Genomic DNA, 19,325 nt, shown 5'->3' on the forward strand with positions numbered 1-19,325 from the left:
GCTATTGTAATTTATTGATAGTACTGAAGTAAATATTTATTAAGTTATTTAGTGATAGCACTGTATTCAATACTGATGTATTAGATGTTGTAATTTTAGTGCAAATATTTAATGCAATATTTAACACAACTGTATTAAATATTGTTATTTGGTGATAGCACTGCTTTCAATAATTGATACAGTCGTATTAGTTATTGTAATTTAGCAATAAAACTGAATTCAATATTGTAATTTACTGATAGCGCCGGAATCAATATGGTAATTTTGTGAAAGCGGTGAAGTAAATGTCATACAGCAGTATTAGATATTGTTATATAGTGATAGCAATAAATTAAATATTCGTTAAAATTCTATTTAGATATTGTAATGTAGTGATAGCAATGATTTCAATATTCAACACAACTGTATTAGATATTGTTATTTAACTGTTATTATTTTATTGTTATTATGCTGAGTTCAATATTTGATGCAGCTGTATTAAATATTGTAATTAGTTGTTTTGGATTTTGTAATTTTAGTGGCAGTATCGAAATCAATATTTTTTGATATGACAGTGTTAGATATCGTAAATTGATGGCAGCATTGAGTTCAACATTCAATACAGCTAATTAGATAGAAATTGCCAAGGTTAAATATTTTATGTAACGGTTAAATGAAAACATTTCATTTATTTGAGTTTATGTATCATAAAGGACAAAAATTGAATTGGAAAAAGTATTGTATGTTTATATATTGAAATAGCAATACATAATTACTTTTATATGAGCACACATTTTCTAACTAAGTGTGTATGCCAAAAAATCTAAGATTTTTTTAAAGAATAACTAGTCTACTGAATTATATACTGTATTATAAAATGTTTATCTATATATTGTGGATAATACAATACTCAAATTGTTAAATCTATATTTCTAAGAAAAAAAACACATTTTACTTTGTGAATAATAATACATACTTAGATTTCCAGAAAGACTCGGATATTAAATTATCATTTTTAATTTTTACAGAGAGTCCGGATTCACAAAGTCCGAATAGGTAAACAATTCGGGATTCAAACCTATTACCTTTTACTCTACAGACAAGTGTCTTCTGAATGAATTTTTGAGGTTGTCTAAAATTAAGATTGTCTGAAATAGAGAATGTCTGAAAAGGAGTTTGTTGGAGTTGAAGGTCTTCTTGTAGAAAACATTCCATACAACGCATAATAATTTAAAACCTGTAGGAAAATAGGTCCTAAGCACAGAAAAATAAAAATTTGAGTTGAGCGTGAAAAAATGTCATGTGCAGTTACATATAACTTAAATCAAGCCAGAAAAAATAAGTGCTGCACCTAGTTTAGGTCATAAAATAGGATGGGATCAATTTTTGAAAATGACAAGAAAATTCAAAGCAAATCCTAGTTCATAGAACCAGAGACAATCACAGACAGACACAGAAAAGAAATTAGTATTTTAGATGAATGATGCTCCATATAAAAAAAAGATTACCAGATAAAACAGAGTGTGATAAAAGTATAATTTAGATTAGGTTAGGTTATTATTTCTTATTACTCGATGTCAATTACTTTTTTGATTAAATTTTTTATACCTTAAAAACAAATGTAAGGAAGTTAAAAATGTTTTTAACTCTTTCTGTTCGATGCTGTCAACTGATTTGATATGTCTATAATTATTTCAATATCTCTGTAAATATACTAAACACGCATTTTTATAATTTTTCTATTGCTTAGGTCCTATTTTATGAATATTTGTTAAGTGTAGATGCCCCCCATACTCACTGGGGATCCCCGACACCAGCTTGAGGGGGCGCAGCACCCTGATGGCACGCAGGGTGCGGAGGTCCACCTCGGGCCCATCCTGCGGGAACTGGGTTACGAACCTACAAGCAACACACCCATACTGCTAATTCTAGCTTAAATCTACCACCCTTATTACACTACGAGGGTCACTAGTGGTCTCACAGCAATGGTGGAGCATTGATAGTTGTAAGGAATACCAGTTGACATTAACACCTATTATGCAGGGTGTATCAGCACGTACCTGAAGGAGTAACTGGCACTGAGATCAATATTCAATTCAGCTGTATTAGATATTGTTATTTAGCGATTACACTGAATTAAATATTAGATACAGCTGTATTAGATATTGTTATTTAGTGATAGCACTGAATTAAGTATTCGATACAGCTGTATTAGATATGGTAATTTAGCGATTACACTGAATTAAATATTAGATACAGCTGTATTAGATATTGTTATTTAGTGATAGCACTGAATTAAATATTCGATACAACAGTATTAGATATGGTAATTTAGTGATAGCACGGAATTCAATATACAGCACAGCTGTATTAGATATTGTTATTTTGTGATGGCGCTGAATTAAATATTCGATACAGCTGTATTAGATATTGTTATTTAGTGATAACACTGAATTAAATATTCAATACAACAATATTAGATATGGTAATTTAGTGATAGCACTGAATTCAATATTCAGCACAACTGTATTAGATATTGTTATTTAGCGATAGCACTGAATTTAATATTCAATAAAGCTGTATTAGATATACATAGTAATTTAGTGATAGCACTGAATTCAATATACAGCACAGCTGTATTAGATATTGTTATTTAGTGGTAGCACTGAATTAAATATTTGATACAGTTGTATTAGATATTGTTATACTAGTATAGTAATAGCATGTTCAGGAATTTCAGGTTAAAATCCTGCTGATAAACCCTGTATAGACCACGAAGAGGCAGTTAAATACCTTACCTTTCCAATCTTTACCAAATATCAATGCCACCAACATTTTCATTATATAATTAAGAGTTTTGCATTTTAAATTTTGTAAAATGTAAATTTTTTTCTACATTAGTGGTAATTCTGTTTTTGCATGGGAAAAGGATATTTTTATAACATTTTGTTGACCTTGTTATATTATCAAAATCATGTAAAAACAGAATTGACTATTTTATACATATTACGACAATAAAATCTAAACAAATATAATTCAATTAATTAAGACAAAAAGCAAATCTGCCGACAGGAACACACCTTCTAAATATCTAGAAAAAGGTAGATTAGTATTAATACAACTATTCAAAATTATAGGAACAATCAATGGCCTATATCCCTCGTTTCTATTATCTATGTCTTGCCATATACTGAGGGCTTAAAGTCAAACAACGTTATCTATAAAAGAACATTAAAAAATTATTAAATATTTGCTACATTATTGATAAATAAATTATTTTTTTAGTTTGGTTGGGTAATTTGGCCTCAAATTCAAATTTAAGTTGTGTATGAAAAAAACAGCATAGCCACTCTTAAAAAAAAAACCGTTAAATGTATTATAGAAAAACACCAATAATTTGAGGGCCTAAAGTCAAAGAACTTTATCTACAATAATAATTAGTATTGGAATGTTTTTTTCGTAGATAACTTTATTTGACTTTAAGCCCTAGAATTATTGGTATGCTTTTTTGTAGATAAAGTTATTTGACTTTAAGACCTAGAATTATTATTTGTATGTTTTTTGTAGATAACATTTTTTTACTTTAAGCCCTCGATATGTAACCGCTGGAAACTACTTAAATATCATTGGTTAATTAAGGGATTAAGATTGTAAAAAGTAAAGATTGCATTAAACCACTAGTTGATTTAATGAGATTGCAATGAATCAAACCAGCATTTGATGTTGCTCTTAGAGACTAAGTTGTATGTATAACTGGCCTAAGGAAATCACACATAAATGTTTTAAGTACATATCCTATTTGAGCTGTACTAATTAATTTAAATTATGACTACTGACCCTTCGTTGCACTGGAGAAACTAAACTAACTAACCATCACGCCGTTTCGCCGCAGTTTTAGACAGAGAGGACGAACAGCCAAAAATCTCAGTCTACATACACACTTCTTACTTCATTCACATTTATACATACTATTCTGTTATTCTGACTCTCGGCGTGGCCAGACTCAAATATTTCATTCATTTGATTATTCATTATCCTCCCCGGACGTCCTTGATTTCTTTTACCATTTACATTTGCATCACATATTATTCTCATTGCACCCCTTTCTTTGCTCATTCGCTCTACATGCCCAAACCATCTAAGCTCCCCTTTCTCAATCTTACTAACTACGCTTGCATCAGTCTTGCATTCTTTGCTAATCTCTACACTTCTCACACAATCATACATGATGTTATCACACATATGCCTAAGGGAATCCATTTTTATAGCATTCAATTTACTTTCATTTTTCCTTATCCAGTTCATTGCGTCACTGCCATACATCAGGGTAGATAACAGCACTCAATTGTGGACTGCTAGCATCGCTTCTTCGCATAATTTCAGCACAATCAGACATTCCATCTCTCGTAAACATACTTCCCAAATGTACGAGACAATGTATGAATGTGACTGAAGTTAGGAGTGTGTGCCAAGACCGAGTTTTTCGGTGGTCCGTACTTTCTGCCCCGGAGTAACGTTGTGATGGTCAATTAGTTGAGTAGTCAACAATATTACCAGCTAAAATAATCACTACTAATGTTGAAATAACTTTCTATGATCAGTTTTTAAACTTATGTAAATATATGTTGCTTACTACTAATAGTACCTACAACACGTTTGAATATTTTAACATAATATATACCTTTTTTTCTCCTTGATACCGGCAGTTTCTTTGGCGTCTTTTAAATTAAGGCGATGCACTACGTCGTGTAATATTTTAAATTGAGCCGCTATCAATAACAACCCTTACGTAGATGGCGATAAGGTTTTAATTCCCGCTTATCACCATCCAGCTGTTTTGATTTATGCAAGAAAAAAACATGGCCAAAAAGTGCCTTTTATTTTATTTTGTGGATGTTCAAGCATAAATATTTAATTTTTTTTCGATCATTTTATAAATAATTTAATTTGCCACATTATACAATAAAATCATGACCGAAAATATGTTCGTAAGTAGGAGATTTTGAACTTTAAAGCAGTTTTAATAGGCCTTATACATTATTTTTTTCTGGGCTTATAAAAAGACTTATCTAAAAAATACTTGATTATTTCAAAGGTCAAGATGTATTCTACTCGCAGGATTGAATTAAAGCATCTGAAAAATTTCTAGGCGAGCAAAATTTTCAAACCAAAGCACATGATTTTGCATTACTATGTATGGCATCGCCTTAATCCACACTCGTACACACCATTTTTGCATTCAAATTCAAACGAATTTAACATTGTAAACAGACCATATTAAAGAAATATCCATGAGAATTGTTTGACAGTTAAAAATACGATGAGTAATTTTATGAGTAATAAAGTCTATGAAAACGAACACTCATACTTATGCCCAGTTGTTTTTCAGAAATTCACAAAGTCATTCAATGACGCCATTTTGTATTTTTGTGAGTTGAAAGATTCCCCGGTCAAATGCCGATTCTAAGTCAGCTTTTGAACAATTGTGATCAGCAAAAGAGGACAACTATCATATTGTTAAGCTTGTCAGCTTTTTACAATTTGATAGAAAGCTAAAACGCATCTAGAATTAACGTCTAACAGAAACCTTTCAAAAGTCAAAAAAACAAAATGTCGCTGAATGGTGATTTGAATTTCTGTGAAACAACTGGGCCTTAGATAACTAGCTAACTATCATTGAGAATAATTTTTGGGTTATTATGTAGTATTGCGGTTTATCGTCTGCCCTGATGATGGACACTGTAATGAAGAAGCGCAGCACAGCGTAATAACCCAAAAATTAATCACGTTAGATCACTGTCGTTTAAATTACGTATACCAAACCTCTAACGTAACTATATTGTCGATGATTTTGTTAAGTATATAAGGAGGACAAAACACGATTTTCAAATATCAACCACAATATTAAAATACGTATAGCCTATTTGATACGATATTATTAAGAAATTCTATGTTTGTTAAGACACAAACGATATTAATAAGGCTTATGTAAACCACACTTAGAACCATCTAGCCTATTGCGTTAATAAAAAATTCTATGTTCGTTAAGAAATGTACAATATTATTAAGGATTGTAAAAATCGCACGTAAACCCACATACCTCTACCCTGAAACGTTAAGAAAATCTATGTAAACACATAAAATCATCTAGCCTATTGCATTAAGAAATACTATGTTCGTTAAGAAATGTATAATATTGTTAAGGTTTGCATAAAACATCTAGCCTATTGCATAAATTCTACGATTTTTAAGAAAAATACTCTATTTTCCATACAGATAACCATCTAGCCAATTGCTTTAAAAAATTCTATGATCGTTAAGAAATGTACGATATTTTAATTTTGTATAAAAAATCTAGCCTTTAGCCTTACAAATAAATGTGTTTTAAATTTTACACATTTCATAACAGCAATTCATGTCTGATAAATGGTTGTTTGTAAGTTGTGTAAAGTTTAAAACACATTTATTAGTAAGGGGGATAGCCTATTGAGGACATTGTATGATTGTTAATAAAAGTACAGTATTTTCAAGTCGTATATCAACCACACATAAATCTAGTATATTGAGTTAAGAAAATCTATGTTTGTTAAGAAACGTATAATATTATTAACATTGTAAACCACACATAAAACCAACCAGCCTATTGCATAATTTTAATGTTTGTTAATATATATTCTATGTTTGTTTACATATTCTATGTTTGTTTATATATTATATGGTTGTTAAGAAAATCTAAGTTTGTTATGAAATATATAATATTATTAAGATTTGCATAAACCACACATAAAACCAACTAGCCTATTGCGAAAATTCAATGTTTGTTTATATGTATATTCTATGTTTAAGAAAATCTAAGTTTAAAAAAAATGTATAATATTATTAAGATTTACATAAACCACACATAAAACCAACTAGCCTATTGCGAAAATTCAATGTTTGTTTATGTATTCTATGTTTGTTAAGAAAATCTAAGTTTGTTAAGAAATGTATAATACATATTATTAAGTTTTGCATAAACCACACATAAAACCAACTAGCCTATTGCGAAAATTCAATGTTTGTTTATGTATTCTATGTTTGTTAAGAAAATCTAAGTTTGTTAAGAAATGTATAATACATATTATTAAGGTTTGCATAAACCACACATAAAACCAACTAGCCTATTGCGAATGTTCAATGTTTGTTAAGAAATGTACGATATTATTAAGGCTTGTACGACCATCTAGCCTATGGTGTTAACAAATTCTATGACTGTTAAAGATATATTGATATTTCAATTTATCTTCTACGGAGTAGTGGAACCAATTAGATAACGATGAATCGAAGATGTTCATTACTTGGAATCCTGGACACCAATTTCAAAGGCCGCAGCACACGAAAAGACCTCAGCATCCGCAGATCCATGTCCACATTGGTCTCGGCAAATATTGTCATAGACCTTATCATTAACAAAGACACACTTAGACTATTTCAATACAAATATTGTCATAAACCTTATCATTAACAAAGACACAATTAGACTATTTCAATAAATATTGTCACAGACCTTATCGTTAACAAAGACACAATTAGACTATTTCAATACAAATATTGTCATAGACCTTATCATTAACAAAGACACAATTAGACCATTTCAATATAAATATTGTCATAGACCTTATCATTAACAAAGACACACTTAGACTATTTCAATACAAATATTGTCATAGACCTTATCATTAACAAAGACACACTTAGACTATTTCAATACAAAAGCCATTATAATTTACACCTCCAATGTATGAAGAGGCAGTTGATAATACAGATGTCTTCTTATCAATGACGAACAATGAAAAACGATCAAGCAACAAAATATCAGGAAGGTAAAAACCATTGGAATGCAGTCTTTAAGCACTTAAAATTAATTACCAATGTTATTTTAAGTGTAAAATTGAAGCTTTAACTTTTTTTATTTTGAAAAAATGGTTTCGGGTCAAAGAACAGCAATTTTGATATGGAGACATTTAACACATTCACAGATATGAATCCTATAATTTCTATACCCGCTATATCCGATTTTTTGACAAAATGATCTGAGTATGACATCTTGTTCACATTTTTGCGAGCAACAAGAGGAGCCTAAAATTTAGTTTCAAAACCCTCCTTATCACGACCAAAAACCATGTTAAAACTGCGAGTGAGAAACCAAATCCGCTATATCATACAGAAAGTTACTATCAAAACGCGCTATATCGGATTCAACCAATCACAAGCAGTTATTTTGCCAAAATACAATATGGCCGCCGCTCTGACGCCACGCTCGTGTGTCAAAATGATCTACGCGTGTGTTTCTAAACCCGCCATGTCGGCTCAGTTGACTTTCAAAAGCCTCTATATCACGAAGTGAGTATCAAAATCCCCTTTATCCATTTTATTTATCGAAATTACTTAATTATTGCTAGCCTTATATAGAAAAATAAATGCTTTTCGAAATTTTATTACTCCAATTCATTATATAAAAAATTGTAATGCAATTACTTATGTACGCTAGAGATGTGACAGTTTTTTGCGGTTTTCTCCAAATCAATGAAAGTTGATATAGCAGGTATAGAAATTACACGACTCATATATCTATTGAAGTTGTTTTAGAGGAGATGTGATATGACACAACGTACATAGACGTCTTACGTCAGGCAACTTGACGCAATACAACACAGCGTATGGGAAAGGCAAAGGTAATCATTCAGAGTAGCTGGACACGCGTATAAATATTTATCTGAAATAACAAATTGATTCAACTGGAAATGGTTCCATTTTTGTCAATCGGTTTTGACAATTTCGGACATGTTTTTTTTTTTTTACTTTAACTCCACACAGTACTTTCAGGAAAATAATTTCCCCTGTGTCATCTTTGAATATGCTGTTTGGAGGGTTTTTTTAAGGAAGGGAAGGAGAGAAAGATCTCGGAAGGAAAAAGGTAGGAGGGGTGAGTAGGAATCAGAGGGTTAATATGTCAAGGAGTGACAGATGTTCGAATTCATCCCTCCCATTGCGATGCACGGTGATGGATCAAGATAATCCTGCCGGAGAGGTAAAAATCTCCCTCAACTAGTCTTCTCCAAATCTACCTGCCACACAGCAGGTGGTCAGAAGCATCCGCCGTCAAGACCTAAACAATCCTCTCCCCATGAACCTGGGCACCCCTGATAAGCCACCAAACGTAGCGAACCAGTCGGGGTGACCTATGGCAGAGGTGTTGGTTACCAAATTAATGGTCTCCGAGGTGACGGTACCCATACCCGCCTCAAAAATTTTCTCGTTACATTGATTTGTTTTATTTGTAATAAGAGTATCCAGCGATTCTGAAATTTTACCAGATCAAGTTATGTATTCTACCGACATAAGCAAAAAGGCAGCTGGAAATTTTCAATGGTCACATTCTGATATATGAGACTTTCATGGTTATCAACCACAGACATAGGAATTAATAGACGAGAAGATAATGGCGAGGGGTAAAATCAACTGTTGAAGAACGAAGGGAGTGAAGCTGACTGTGATTCGTCAATAAATCAATCTGACAGTAAATAGGCATCTCGCATTATAATATCACCATTTACTTCTTAAAAGTAAAATCTACTTTTGAATGAATAGACATTTTTACATGGGAGCGCAAATTACTCGCCACGTTATGAACAAATTTGCGAAGTCCAAATTTGTCAAAAAAATTCGGTTCTATTTTCAGAGTCGAATATTTCGTTTAAGTATTTAGTTAAGACACTTTTATAAATGTTCATAATTTACTTCCCAGCAACCAACCAGCTTTGTGTTTCGCGTCCAGACGTTTCTCGATGTGATAGTAACAACTGATTCATATTATACAATGTGAATATGCTTAAAATAAAGTAAAATAATGCTTATATATGGAATGTAATACGACAATTGGGTTTATTCTCTTTTTCACATCTATTTTTACAAGTTTTCATAGTACAAGTCAACATTTTGCCGTGTTATTTCGTAAAATGAACCGATGATGCCTCGACCATAGTTCGCACAAGAATGATGATGTCACATTTTCAAATTTCACTTGAGGCCAGCGAGCACAGCCGGCTCCAATGGAACCGGTATGGGGAGTGGGGATAATACGCTTTTAATCACTTAGGGCAGGTCTACTAATATTCATATGTCTATGTTATCAACCTATTATAATAAAAAAGTACATCAGAATGTGACGATTGAAAATTTGCAGCTACCTTTTTGCTTATGATGGTAGTTTTGCAGGAGTATGTAACTTGTCTATTTGTGTAACAACGCGAACACTTCTACACTTGATAGCGTCACACTTAAGGTTTAGTGTAAGGAGGGGTCGAGAGGAGAGATGAGGCCACCTCCGTGAATTCTTCCCATGTTGGGCCTTCAGGGAACCAAAAGGGGAGTGGAGAGGAGAGATGAGACCTGGGAAGACACATTGTGGAACCAGAAGACAGCCAAATATCCAATGACAACCCTGGTGAACTTTACTAAAGGGAGTGGGTTGTTGTTAAAGGAATGAGGCAAAATGGGAGAATGGGCCTATGGCCTAAGTGCTCACAGGAACTATATGTAAGCCGTCTCCGCGAAGGGTTAACATTGGTTTTCATCGACTTCACAAAACACATTGAACCTCTGTTTTCTGCCTTTATCCAGCAAATTTCTGTCAATGTTTTAATTAAAAACAGATAAAGGAATATTTGCTGCTGCAGGTTTAAACCTAAAAGAAATGAACCATCATTGGAATAAGCGCGAAGTATTTATGTAGGAAATATGACTCACCCTGTGACCACCACAAAGAAGTCCATAATGTTCCAGATATTCCTGAGGTAGGACCCCCGGTGCAGAACAAATCCTAATGCTAAAATCTTGAGTGATGCTTCTACGCAAAATATTCCTAAGAAGTAGACTTCCGTTTTTTCCTGCAAATTAAAACACACAGAATTAGTTTAAAAAATCAAGCAGGTTTCACAAAAATACGATATAATATTAATTATAAAATACATTTCTTTTATTTGGATAACAAATTAGATGTTTACAGAAGCGATGGGTTCATGACTCATTTTATTAAGAGCGGTAGCCACGGTACCAGCTGAATATTTACATTCGGCTCAAAGAATCGACTCAATTGAACGGAAACCGTGAGCTCAGAGCGTACAAGCATTGAGCATACTATGCTCGCTCGATATGGCTCCCAGCTTCCCAAACATATGATCGTATAATCTCTGGTGCCGGTATGCCGCCAAGTGCCACGAGAAAAATAAGATGCTAGGTAATGAGTTATGAAGTACAGGGTTTTCCAATAAGAGGTGTTATTTTGATATTCAATCGTAAAAGATCAATGGTTTCGTTGCTTGTGTGGCACGTAGCGCCGTCTTGTTGAAAGTAAACGTTGTCCAGATCAATACCATCCAATTCCGCCCATAAAAAATCATTAATCATCTCTCGATAGCGCAATCCATTCACCGTAACTGTTGCTCCAGCCTCTTTTTCGAAAAAGTAAGGTCCAATGACTCCGCCGGACCATAAACTGCACCAAACAGTCACACGTTGAGGATAGGGAGGCTTTTCAACAATAACTCTTGGGTTTTCCGAGCCCCAGATGCGACAATTTTGCTTGTTGACGAAGCCACCGAGGTGGAAATGGGCCTCATCACTCAAGATGATTTGCATTTGATTCACTCAATTTTAATAATTTCAATGCGTTGTTGAAGCGTGTATCGTTCCATTTTTATTAATGGCGTAGTTTCTACTTGTCAAATGTCAAAAAATGACAGCTTCAAAAATAACATCTACCGAAATAGCGGGCTATTCAAAATAACACCTCTTATTGGAAAACCCTGTATATGTGTTCAGGTCCAGATGTCAGACCGTCAGATGCAGTTCACATCTCTGAGTATGTAATAACAATTGATCGTTGGATAATTTTAATGGCGCTATTTTTTTTTAAATATATCCTGTTGAAAAAGAGTAACCGTTCATTTGAACCGTGGCACAGTTTATCGGGAGTCGTACGAATTCGGCATATCAAAAGATCTAGCTCAATTCTGCCGTTCGTTCATGAACGATTCTTCGCTAGTTAACTCGGTTGCATAAACCAGTGAAGTTATTATTATTATTGATAGTGCAATTGACGGAGAAAAAAGAAACAGATTAAAAATATACACGGATAATGTAAAATTAAAGCATAGAAAAATAACGAAGTAAACAAAACGAAAATGAGAAAAATAACTTTAAAATGTTACACATAACGGTACGTAATTAACCCTTTGTTTGAAATTTTTCTTGTTTGCATTTAGTAAATTTACCTGAGGACGTAAATTGAACTGAAAAACAAGGAGTATATAAAAATAAATGCAATAAAAACATCAATCAAGTATCTCTGTTAACTTATATTAAATATGTCGATATTTAAGGTGAATTTGTTCCTTCAAGTGTACGAAGGCGCATGTATATAGTAGTTTTGCAGCGATCACATGAGGACTGTACAATACTGTTTTGTCCCAGCTCCGGAACCACTGTCAGTGTGAATAGTAGTTTGGAAGACAGGATATCTAACACTGTGACAGAGATAGACGGGCAAGATATCTCCGCAGGATAGGGTCTTACCCCCAAAGCCCCGCATGGCTGCGATGTCCGCGTGTAAACGCGTTCTGACAAGACTGTAGGACAATAGCCAGGACTCCGTGAGCTTTGCTCTCGGCACTCAGATCTCATATTTCAGCTAGAAATGTCGCATAAATGGAACACTAAAATACATCTTGGTATAAAAGATCAATAGAAAGATAATATTTTTCGTGAACTCGTTCGCAATGCGCGTCTTCGTGTATCCATTTTGACTGCATTCTGCGTTTGAACTACGGTAGAATTGTTAAATTGTCCTGCTCTACGCGGTCACAGAGCAGGGACAGCACACTGTCTAGTATTGTCTTCTGTATTGTCCTCGTGTGATCCCCGCATTAGTCCCGGAATTATTATTGCAGAATAATATATTTTGCCTGGTTGCTCGATACTTTAAAGTTAAAGTCATGACAATTGCATGTTCTTTTGAAAAATGAATGTTGTGTGTAGTCATTGTCAACAGCTTTATTGATGATTTTAAATAAGAATATTTGGTCGGATATATTCCTTCTACAAAACAATGTTGATTCTGAAATATATACGACAGTATTATGATACTGAGTAACTATTATAAGATTTTTCATTAATTATTAATAATTCGATTAACAATTATAAGTGCGATTAACACATTATAAAACTTAAATGTAAAAATAATTACAACCCCAACTGCATAAATAAACCAAAACTGGATTAAAAACACAACAATTAGGTAGGTATCTCATATCATTTTGCTTGAAGATAAAGTAGGGTAATTTATATACACTAAACTAAATGCAATTAAATTTGACATTTTGCAATAAACAAATAACAAAAACATTAGAGATGGTCGATCGATATTTGAGTCCCGGCTACAAGGAACCGGTTCCTTTGCTGTCACTGAAACTGTCGATTTCATTATTTTTTATCGGTTCCAAAAATAACCGGTGATTATTAAAATATTGAAGAGTCGGTTCCTTTTTCTCCAATTTCTCTAGCAACCACCCATTTGTTGGACCGTTTCCTATAGTAAATGGATAAAGAACCGATTCCTATCGGTCTCCGGTAACTGGAACTGCAGTGACAACCCATTTCAGGTATCACATCTCTGAAAAACATTGCATGTTTCCCGCTCTGTCATTGGCGTGTAGTGATGGACGATGTTCGTGTCGCGGTTAGGTACTTTATCCCGGTGATTTTATTGTCACTGGAACTCCCGATATTACTCTTCTAAAGAACTGATTATTATATGTATTTTTTTAATCAAAAATATCCATACTGGGAAAATATAATTACACAAAGTATTTGGAATGAAAATTCCGAATCTCTCACTGGTGTCAAATTTCTACGGAGATTGGAAAAAAATATTTTCCAATTTTTTTGTGTAACCGGTAAGTACCAGACACCAAGAATTATAAAGCTTGGCCAATGAATGTGTTTTTTTATGGATTTCGTCAATTCCTTCAGTAATTTGGTATGCTGTATGCGTTTTGGGTCTTCTCAAGACCTAAACACCAAATCCAAAGTAATGGCCGGATCTTCAAATATTAATTTTGAATGTATGCGAAGCAATTTAGGGGCGTAGCTATAGCATTATCATGGGGATGGGGGATGCCCGCCCCTCTGTTTTACATTTTTTAAGTTAAATATTTACTATTTAGACACATTCTTAATACGCACTTTTATCAAAAACAATACTTCATTTCTACAAAATTACTGTAGGAACATGTTTTAATAATTATCGGAAATTGTAAATAATTAATTTAGCTCAAATCATTACAACTGCAACTCATTATTTACTTCACATTGCTAAAAAAAGTTAGATAAAAATAATATTATTGTATTTTCCAGGAATGTATTTTATGAGTAGGTTCTATTTTTTCCAGTGAAATACTGAGGCCGATGGGAGGGGAGCTCAAACCCCCCTAAATCCCCCTCCCCTTTTTATACGCCCCTGCCAAGCATGAACACAAGGTCGGTCCTGTGCAGGAGCATTTGCAAGCAGTTTTGCAAGGCAGTCCGCTCCAGGCGCCGACTTATCAAAGTGCCAAGATACCCAAAAGACAAGGCGCTGATAATACCTAACGCAGAGCTGTTAAGGTTATCTAGGGCCGACCCTCCATGGATGACATAGACAAGCCAAGGACTCAATCAGCACGGAGGTGTTTATTTATTTTAGCCATTTGTAACAAATTTCTAATTTTTGTTATGGACTTACAAACATTTTCACATTTTTATTAGTTGCTACATTTTTTTTTGATTAATATGGCTCCTACAATCTAGCTTGAATCTATAAATCGGTGCAAACTTTATGGTTTTTGGCAGCGTATTATAATATTGAATTCTTTTATATAGTAAAGAATTTTGTGTATTAGTTTTGTCCTTTTTGGTAGCCTAATTTCGTTGCATGTTCTTGTATTATGTCTGTGAATATCCTCGTCTCCCGATCAAGTCGCTATCCGCGTCTGTCTGTGGGCTTAGTTATTCTAAACTACGCAACGGATTTTAATAGGGTTTTCATCAACATTTAGATCATTTTTTTCCGTAAGGTTTGCATGTATGATACATGCAGGTTATATTAATAGAAAGAAGAGAAAATTCGATGTTTTATATTAATGTTGTAAAAAAATATTTTAAAGCTAAAGCTGTCTAAACCTTATGAGATACTTACATCAAAATAATTAAATAAAGAATTGTATATCTTAAAAAGGCCTACAGAAAAGTCAGCAATTGTATATGTCTATTTCCTAAGTATAACCCCCTGAAACGCCGGGTACACGTCAGCTAGTTGTATATAATTTTGTTTGAAAAGTATTTTTGAAATAGGTTGTTTATTATTTTATGTATAAATATCATCAGCGTGAAGTATTTAGTTGGTAGGTACTGACCAGCTTCTGTGCCAGGATGGTCTTGTCGCCGTGCGGCAGATGCTCCTCTAACGCGAGCACCACGCAGTTGGCGATGATGGTCAACAGCACGGCGTACTCGAACGGCGGCCACTCTATTATGAACCGCGTATACCTGCAAACACACACAGCTCACTGTAACACCAACACATCAAATCAAAAAAGATTGCAGTCTGGACCAAAGGAAAAGGTACATAATGATATGAGGAGGTCAATAAACTAATATTTTCTTTTTTTCGAATAACTTAATGAGTAAAACCACAAATTGTAATATTTAATTACTTACTGAAGACAATATTAGCGACTCTCAAACGAAAATTTGAAACAGAAAAAAGATTCGGTCTTATCTAGGAATGCACCTAGAATCTCAGCTTTACCAGGGCTTTGCTCTACCACTGAGCTAGTCCGACGCTATCATCTTTGGTCATATTAAAGTCTATCACACTTCGATTAAGAACTATGAACAATATTTTCATTTGGCTGGATGCAATTTCAGATTTTTCTGTTACAATTTTTCGTTTGATAGTCGCTAATATTGTCTTTAATGATTATAAACTAATATCTGCAGGGCTAATATGCTGATATATAGAATTCGCTGGGTTGACGACAATTGCCATGGATCATCTGGATGAAAGAATTTCCAATGTTCGCCAATGAAGCGATCGAGCTCAACAGAGTGCAATGTAGTTTGGACTAGATTCTACAAATAATAATAATGTTTGGATATATCTGTAGCACCCTTTTCGAGAGAAAATTACCTCAAGGGAGCAATATTGGAGTTTAACATAGGACAAAACTCGTCAGGGATGAGTGATTTTTAGTACATAAGCCAGATCAGGTAAATAGATCATTGTTGGCATTAGCAGTTAGTTGTTTGTCTGATTACCTTCGGATGGGGTTCTCGTCTGACAGCAGGAAGAGCGAGCTGGGCCCCCCGGGGGCGGCGGGCGCGTGCGGGCCGCCCATCGCGTCACCTGCCGCCCGAGGCGCCGCCCCTGCCTGCGCCGCCTCCTGCGCCGCGGCCAACCTGCAAACACACAACACACAGTTCAACCAACGTGAACAATTAACATGAAGCCATGAGAGCCCCGATGGTTTAGCATGATCAAAGTGATAACTTAACAATACGGATCTATTCGATAGACTTAACTTTCGACGATTTTATATTAATATCTCAAGCACGGTTGCGCCGACGATACCCGAACCGATATTGATACGAAATATATTATTAAATCGTTATACAATGGCAACACTGTCACATCTGTCTTGACATGCCTAAACGTCAGACGGCTACATATAAATTAAAAATACAAATAAATTGACAAAGCCGATTTTATTAAAGATCTTTATTCAGAAAGATAATATTACATAATTTACAAAAGATATACTTATATTACATAGTAATTACTTCACATAATTTTATACATAAGATGTACCACCATAATAAAGCGAGGCTTGGGTGTATGGGGGTATTTTTTTAAAGAAAGACAAACATTCCCGGGTAACGAATAACCTGACAATATTTTAAAATCTCCTACTACCACCACATAATTGAAATATTATCTTACACATTCAATTGGCAGTCTGCGTGCACTTTTTGGCATTGAAAAGGGAGTTAAATAGTGCATAGGTTTTTTAGTCGTAACAACCTTTGTTTCCCCAAGCTGGAACGGAATCGATTGATCGCGTCTTAGATGAATGAATTAAGTTTCTTCATTTAAATTTTCAATTTGAGAATTTCGTCATTTTTTGAGATACATAAAAATTAATTTGAATGTTGACATTAGCTCCTCAGGCTTATTTGTTCGGTTTTGTAAACAAACAGCCATTACCCGTAGAGTCAATTTGGGTTCATCTCATATGGTTTCATAGAATTCGTTGTCTCCCTCACTATCATGGTGAGAAATATGAACTAAGCAGCGTAAAAGTGAACATACCACGCTTTATATTCAAATCTTTATAGATTATCTTATGATAACCATATTATCAGGCGCGATTTACATATAAACAATGCCCGATATTCAACTAGAGATCTTTTATTTCGGGTAGAGATGTTCGATATTCCTATTCCGGTTATACGGAACCTTTGCAGGCCCCTAGTTTAAAATTGTAGAACCAGTTCCAAAAGTAAATGGGTGAAGAACCGGTTTAACAGGAACCGCGGTGACAACCTATCTCAGGTAACAACCATCTCTATTCTCGGGACTTCGACAGTGTTGCCAACGAAGGCGATTTATCGCCATTTAGGCTACTCAGAACGAGAATCGGCGATTTAAAAGGCGACTGGTCGCCGATTAGGCTACCTCAAATTTTGGAAAAATGTGAGGAATTTTTCGAAATGGAATTCCGTAGCCACCCCCCCCCATGGATTTCAAAATTTGTTGTGGGGAATCATACAATGTTTTTGGCTGTGCGAAATTTTTTTTCAGCGAAGTTCTGTAACAACCCCCCCCATGGATTTCAAATATTTTGTGGGGAGTACTTATTTTGAAACATTTTTGTAGGGAATTATGTTTTTACAGAAATTCTCTAACAACCCCCCCCCCATGGATTTCGAATAATAAAAGGGGGAATCAAGCTCACGTAGAATATTTGTGGGGAATATGTGGGCAGAATTACTGTAACTGAAATTCGGCTACATTAGGCTACTAAATGTTTGAAAAACGGCGACATTAGGCCAAGATCCGTTGGCAATACTGGATTTCGAGCTACGTAGGTACAAGCCCAATGATTTTTTTCTTCGAAAATTGCTTATTTTTTATGCTGTTATACGAGCGATCCACACAAATATGGTTTAAAATTTACCATCAAATAAACTTTCGCATTTTTCTATTTGAGTCTATTGCAATAATATACATAAATATGATATTTTTATGGGCGTTATGCATTCTCTAGAAGTCTATTTATTACGTGTCAAACTAATCCTCTCCCTTCTCGTGTTTGAAAAACCAAAATGACAGAAGATACTAGGCCCCGCGAACTCCAGTGAAATTGAGTGAAATAGTGGCAATCATGTGGCAATATCAACAACTCTGGCCATTAGAGGTTCTATTGTGACCATTGTGACATATTGACTTTGACATTCCTTTCAATGGCGGCAAATTGAATTTATTTAGTATTTGGTGGCGGCGTTTTGCGCTTTCTAAATTTATTTTGATCAATGTTGATAAAAAAAATGCAAAAATGTTCCAAAAGGTAGATTCTGTGTGTGCAATTCACGTATGTCATAATTGCGTCGTTTTTCATGACGCCAAAAAACGTTGACAGGTTAGTTAGTGAAATACAATATGAGTTCGTTAAATCCTAGCAAATAAAATATTATTGATTACGTAATAAGTGGATTATACCATGAAAAATTTAATTAGTAAGCTTTTGGTAAATTTTGGATAGGGCCTGACGCGCTTATTACGAATAATTTTTAGAAAAAACTTTATATTCGCCTTAATTACTATAAAAGAAAACTTTTTTCATTTCGGGCGGCGGAAAATTATGCATTTTGATTTTTAGTTCTATGTATCATTTTAGATTAACGTCGAAGTTATAAATCGTCGACAATGTTGATGTTTTGAATTTAATTGACTGTATTGAAGTATAATAAAAAAAATGGGAAATACTTAGAGAAGCCTCAAACTCGCAAACTACAAAAGAGAAACAGAGCATAAATAAACTTTCTATTGATGGACATATTGTTGAAACCACAAAAAATCCTAAGCTCGTTGCTGATCATGCAAACATTTTTTTTATTAATATCGGTCCAAATCTTGCTTCTCAAATTGCCCAGAGTGGAATCACTCAATCTACCGATACAGCGGTTCAAGCAAATAACATAAATACTAA

The 19,325-nt window shown here is 34.1% G+C and overlaps 1 protein-coding gene across 1 annotated transcript in view; it reads right to left on the reverse strand.

The window, feature by feature from the left end:
* LOC149414955 (voltage-dependent calcium channel type A subunit alpha-1-like) overlaps window positions 1-19,325 on the reverse strand; it is a 268,503-nt gene that overhangs the window by 146,306 nt on the left and 102,872 nt on the right. The window contains exons 2-5 of the mRNA XM_089643350.1: window positions 16,375-16,515; window positions 15,471-15,603; window positions 10,768-10,907; window positions 1,778-1,878 (exon numbers count right to left, since the gene is read on the reverse strand). Coding sequence (XP_089499476.1) covers window positions 1,778-1,878; window positions 10,768-10,907; window positions 15,471-15,603; window positions 16,375-16,454 — 454 coding nt within the window. The 5' untranslated portion in view covers window positions 16,455-16,515. The remainder of the gene's footprint in view (window positions 1-1,777; window positions 1,879-10,767; window positions 10,908-15,470; window positions 15,604-16,374; window positions 16,516-19,325) is intronic.

Source organism: Hesperophylax consimilis, chromosome 19, assembly GCF_061612785.1.
Source record: "Hesperophylax consimilis isolate HC1 chromosome 19, BYU_Hcon_1.0, whole genome shotgun sequence".
Classification (NCBI taxonomy): Eukaryota; Metazoa; Arthropoda; class Insecta; order Trichoptera; family Limnephilidae; genus Hesperophylax; species Hesperophylax consimilis.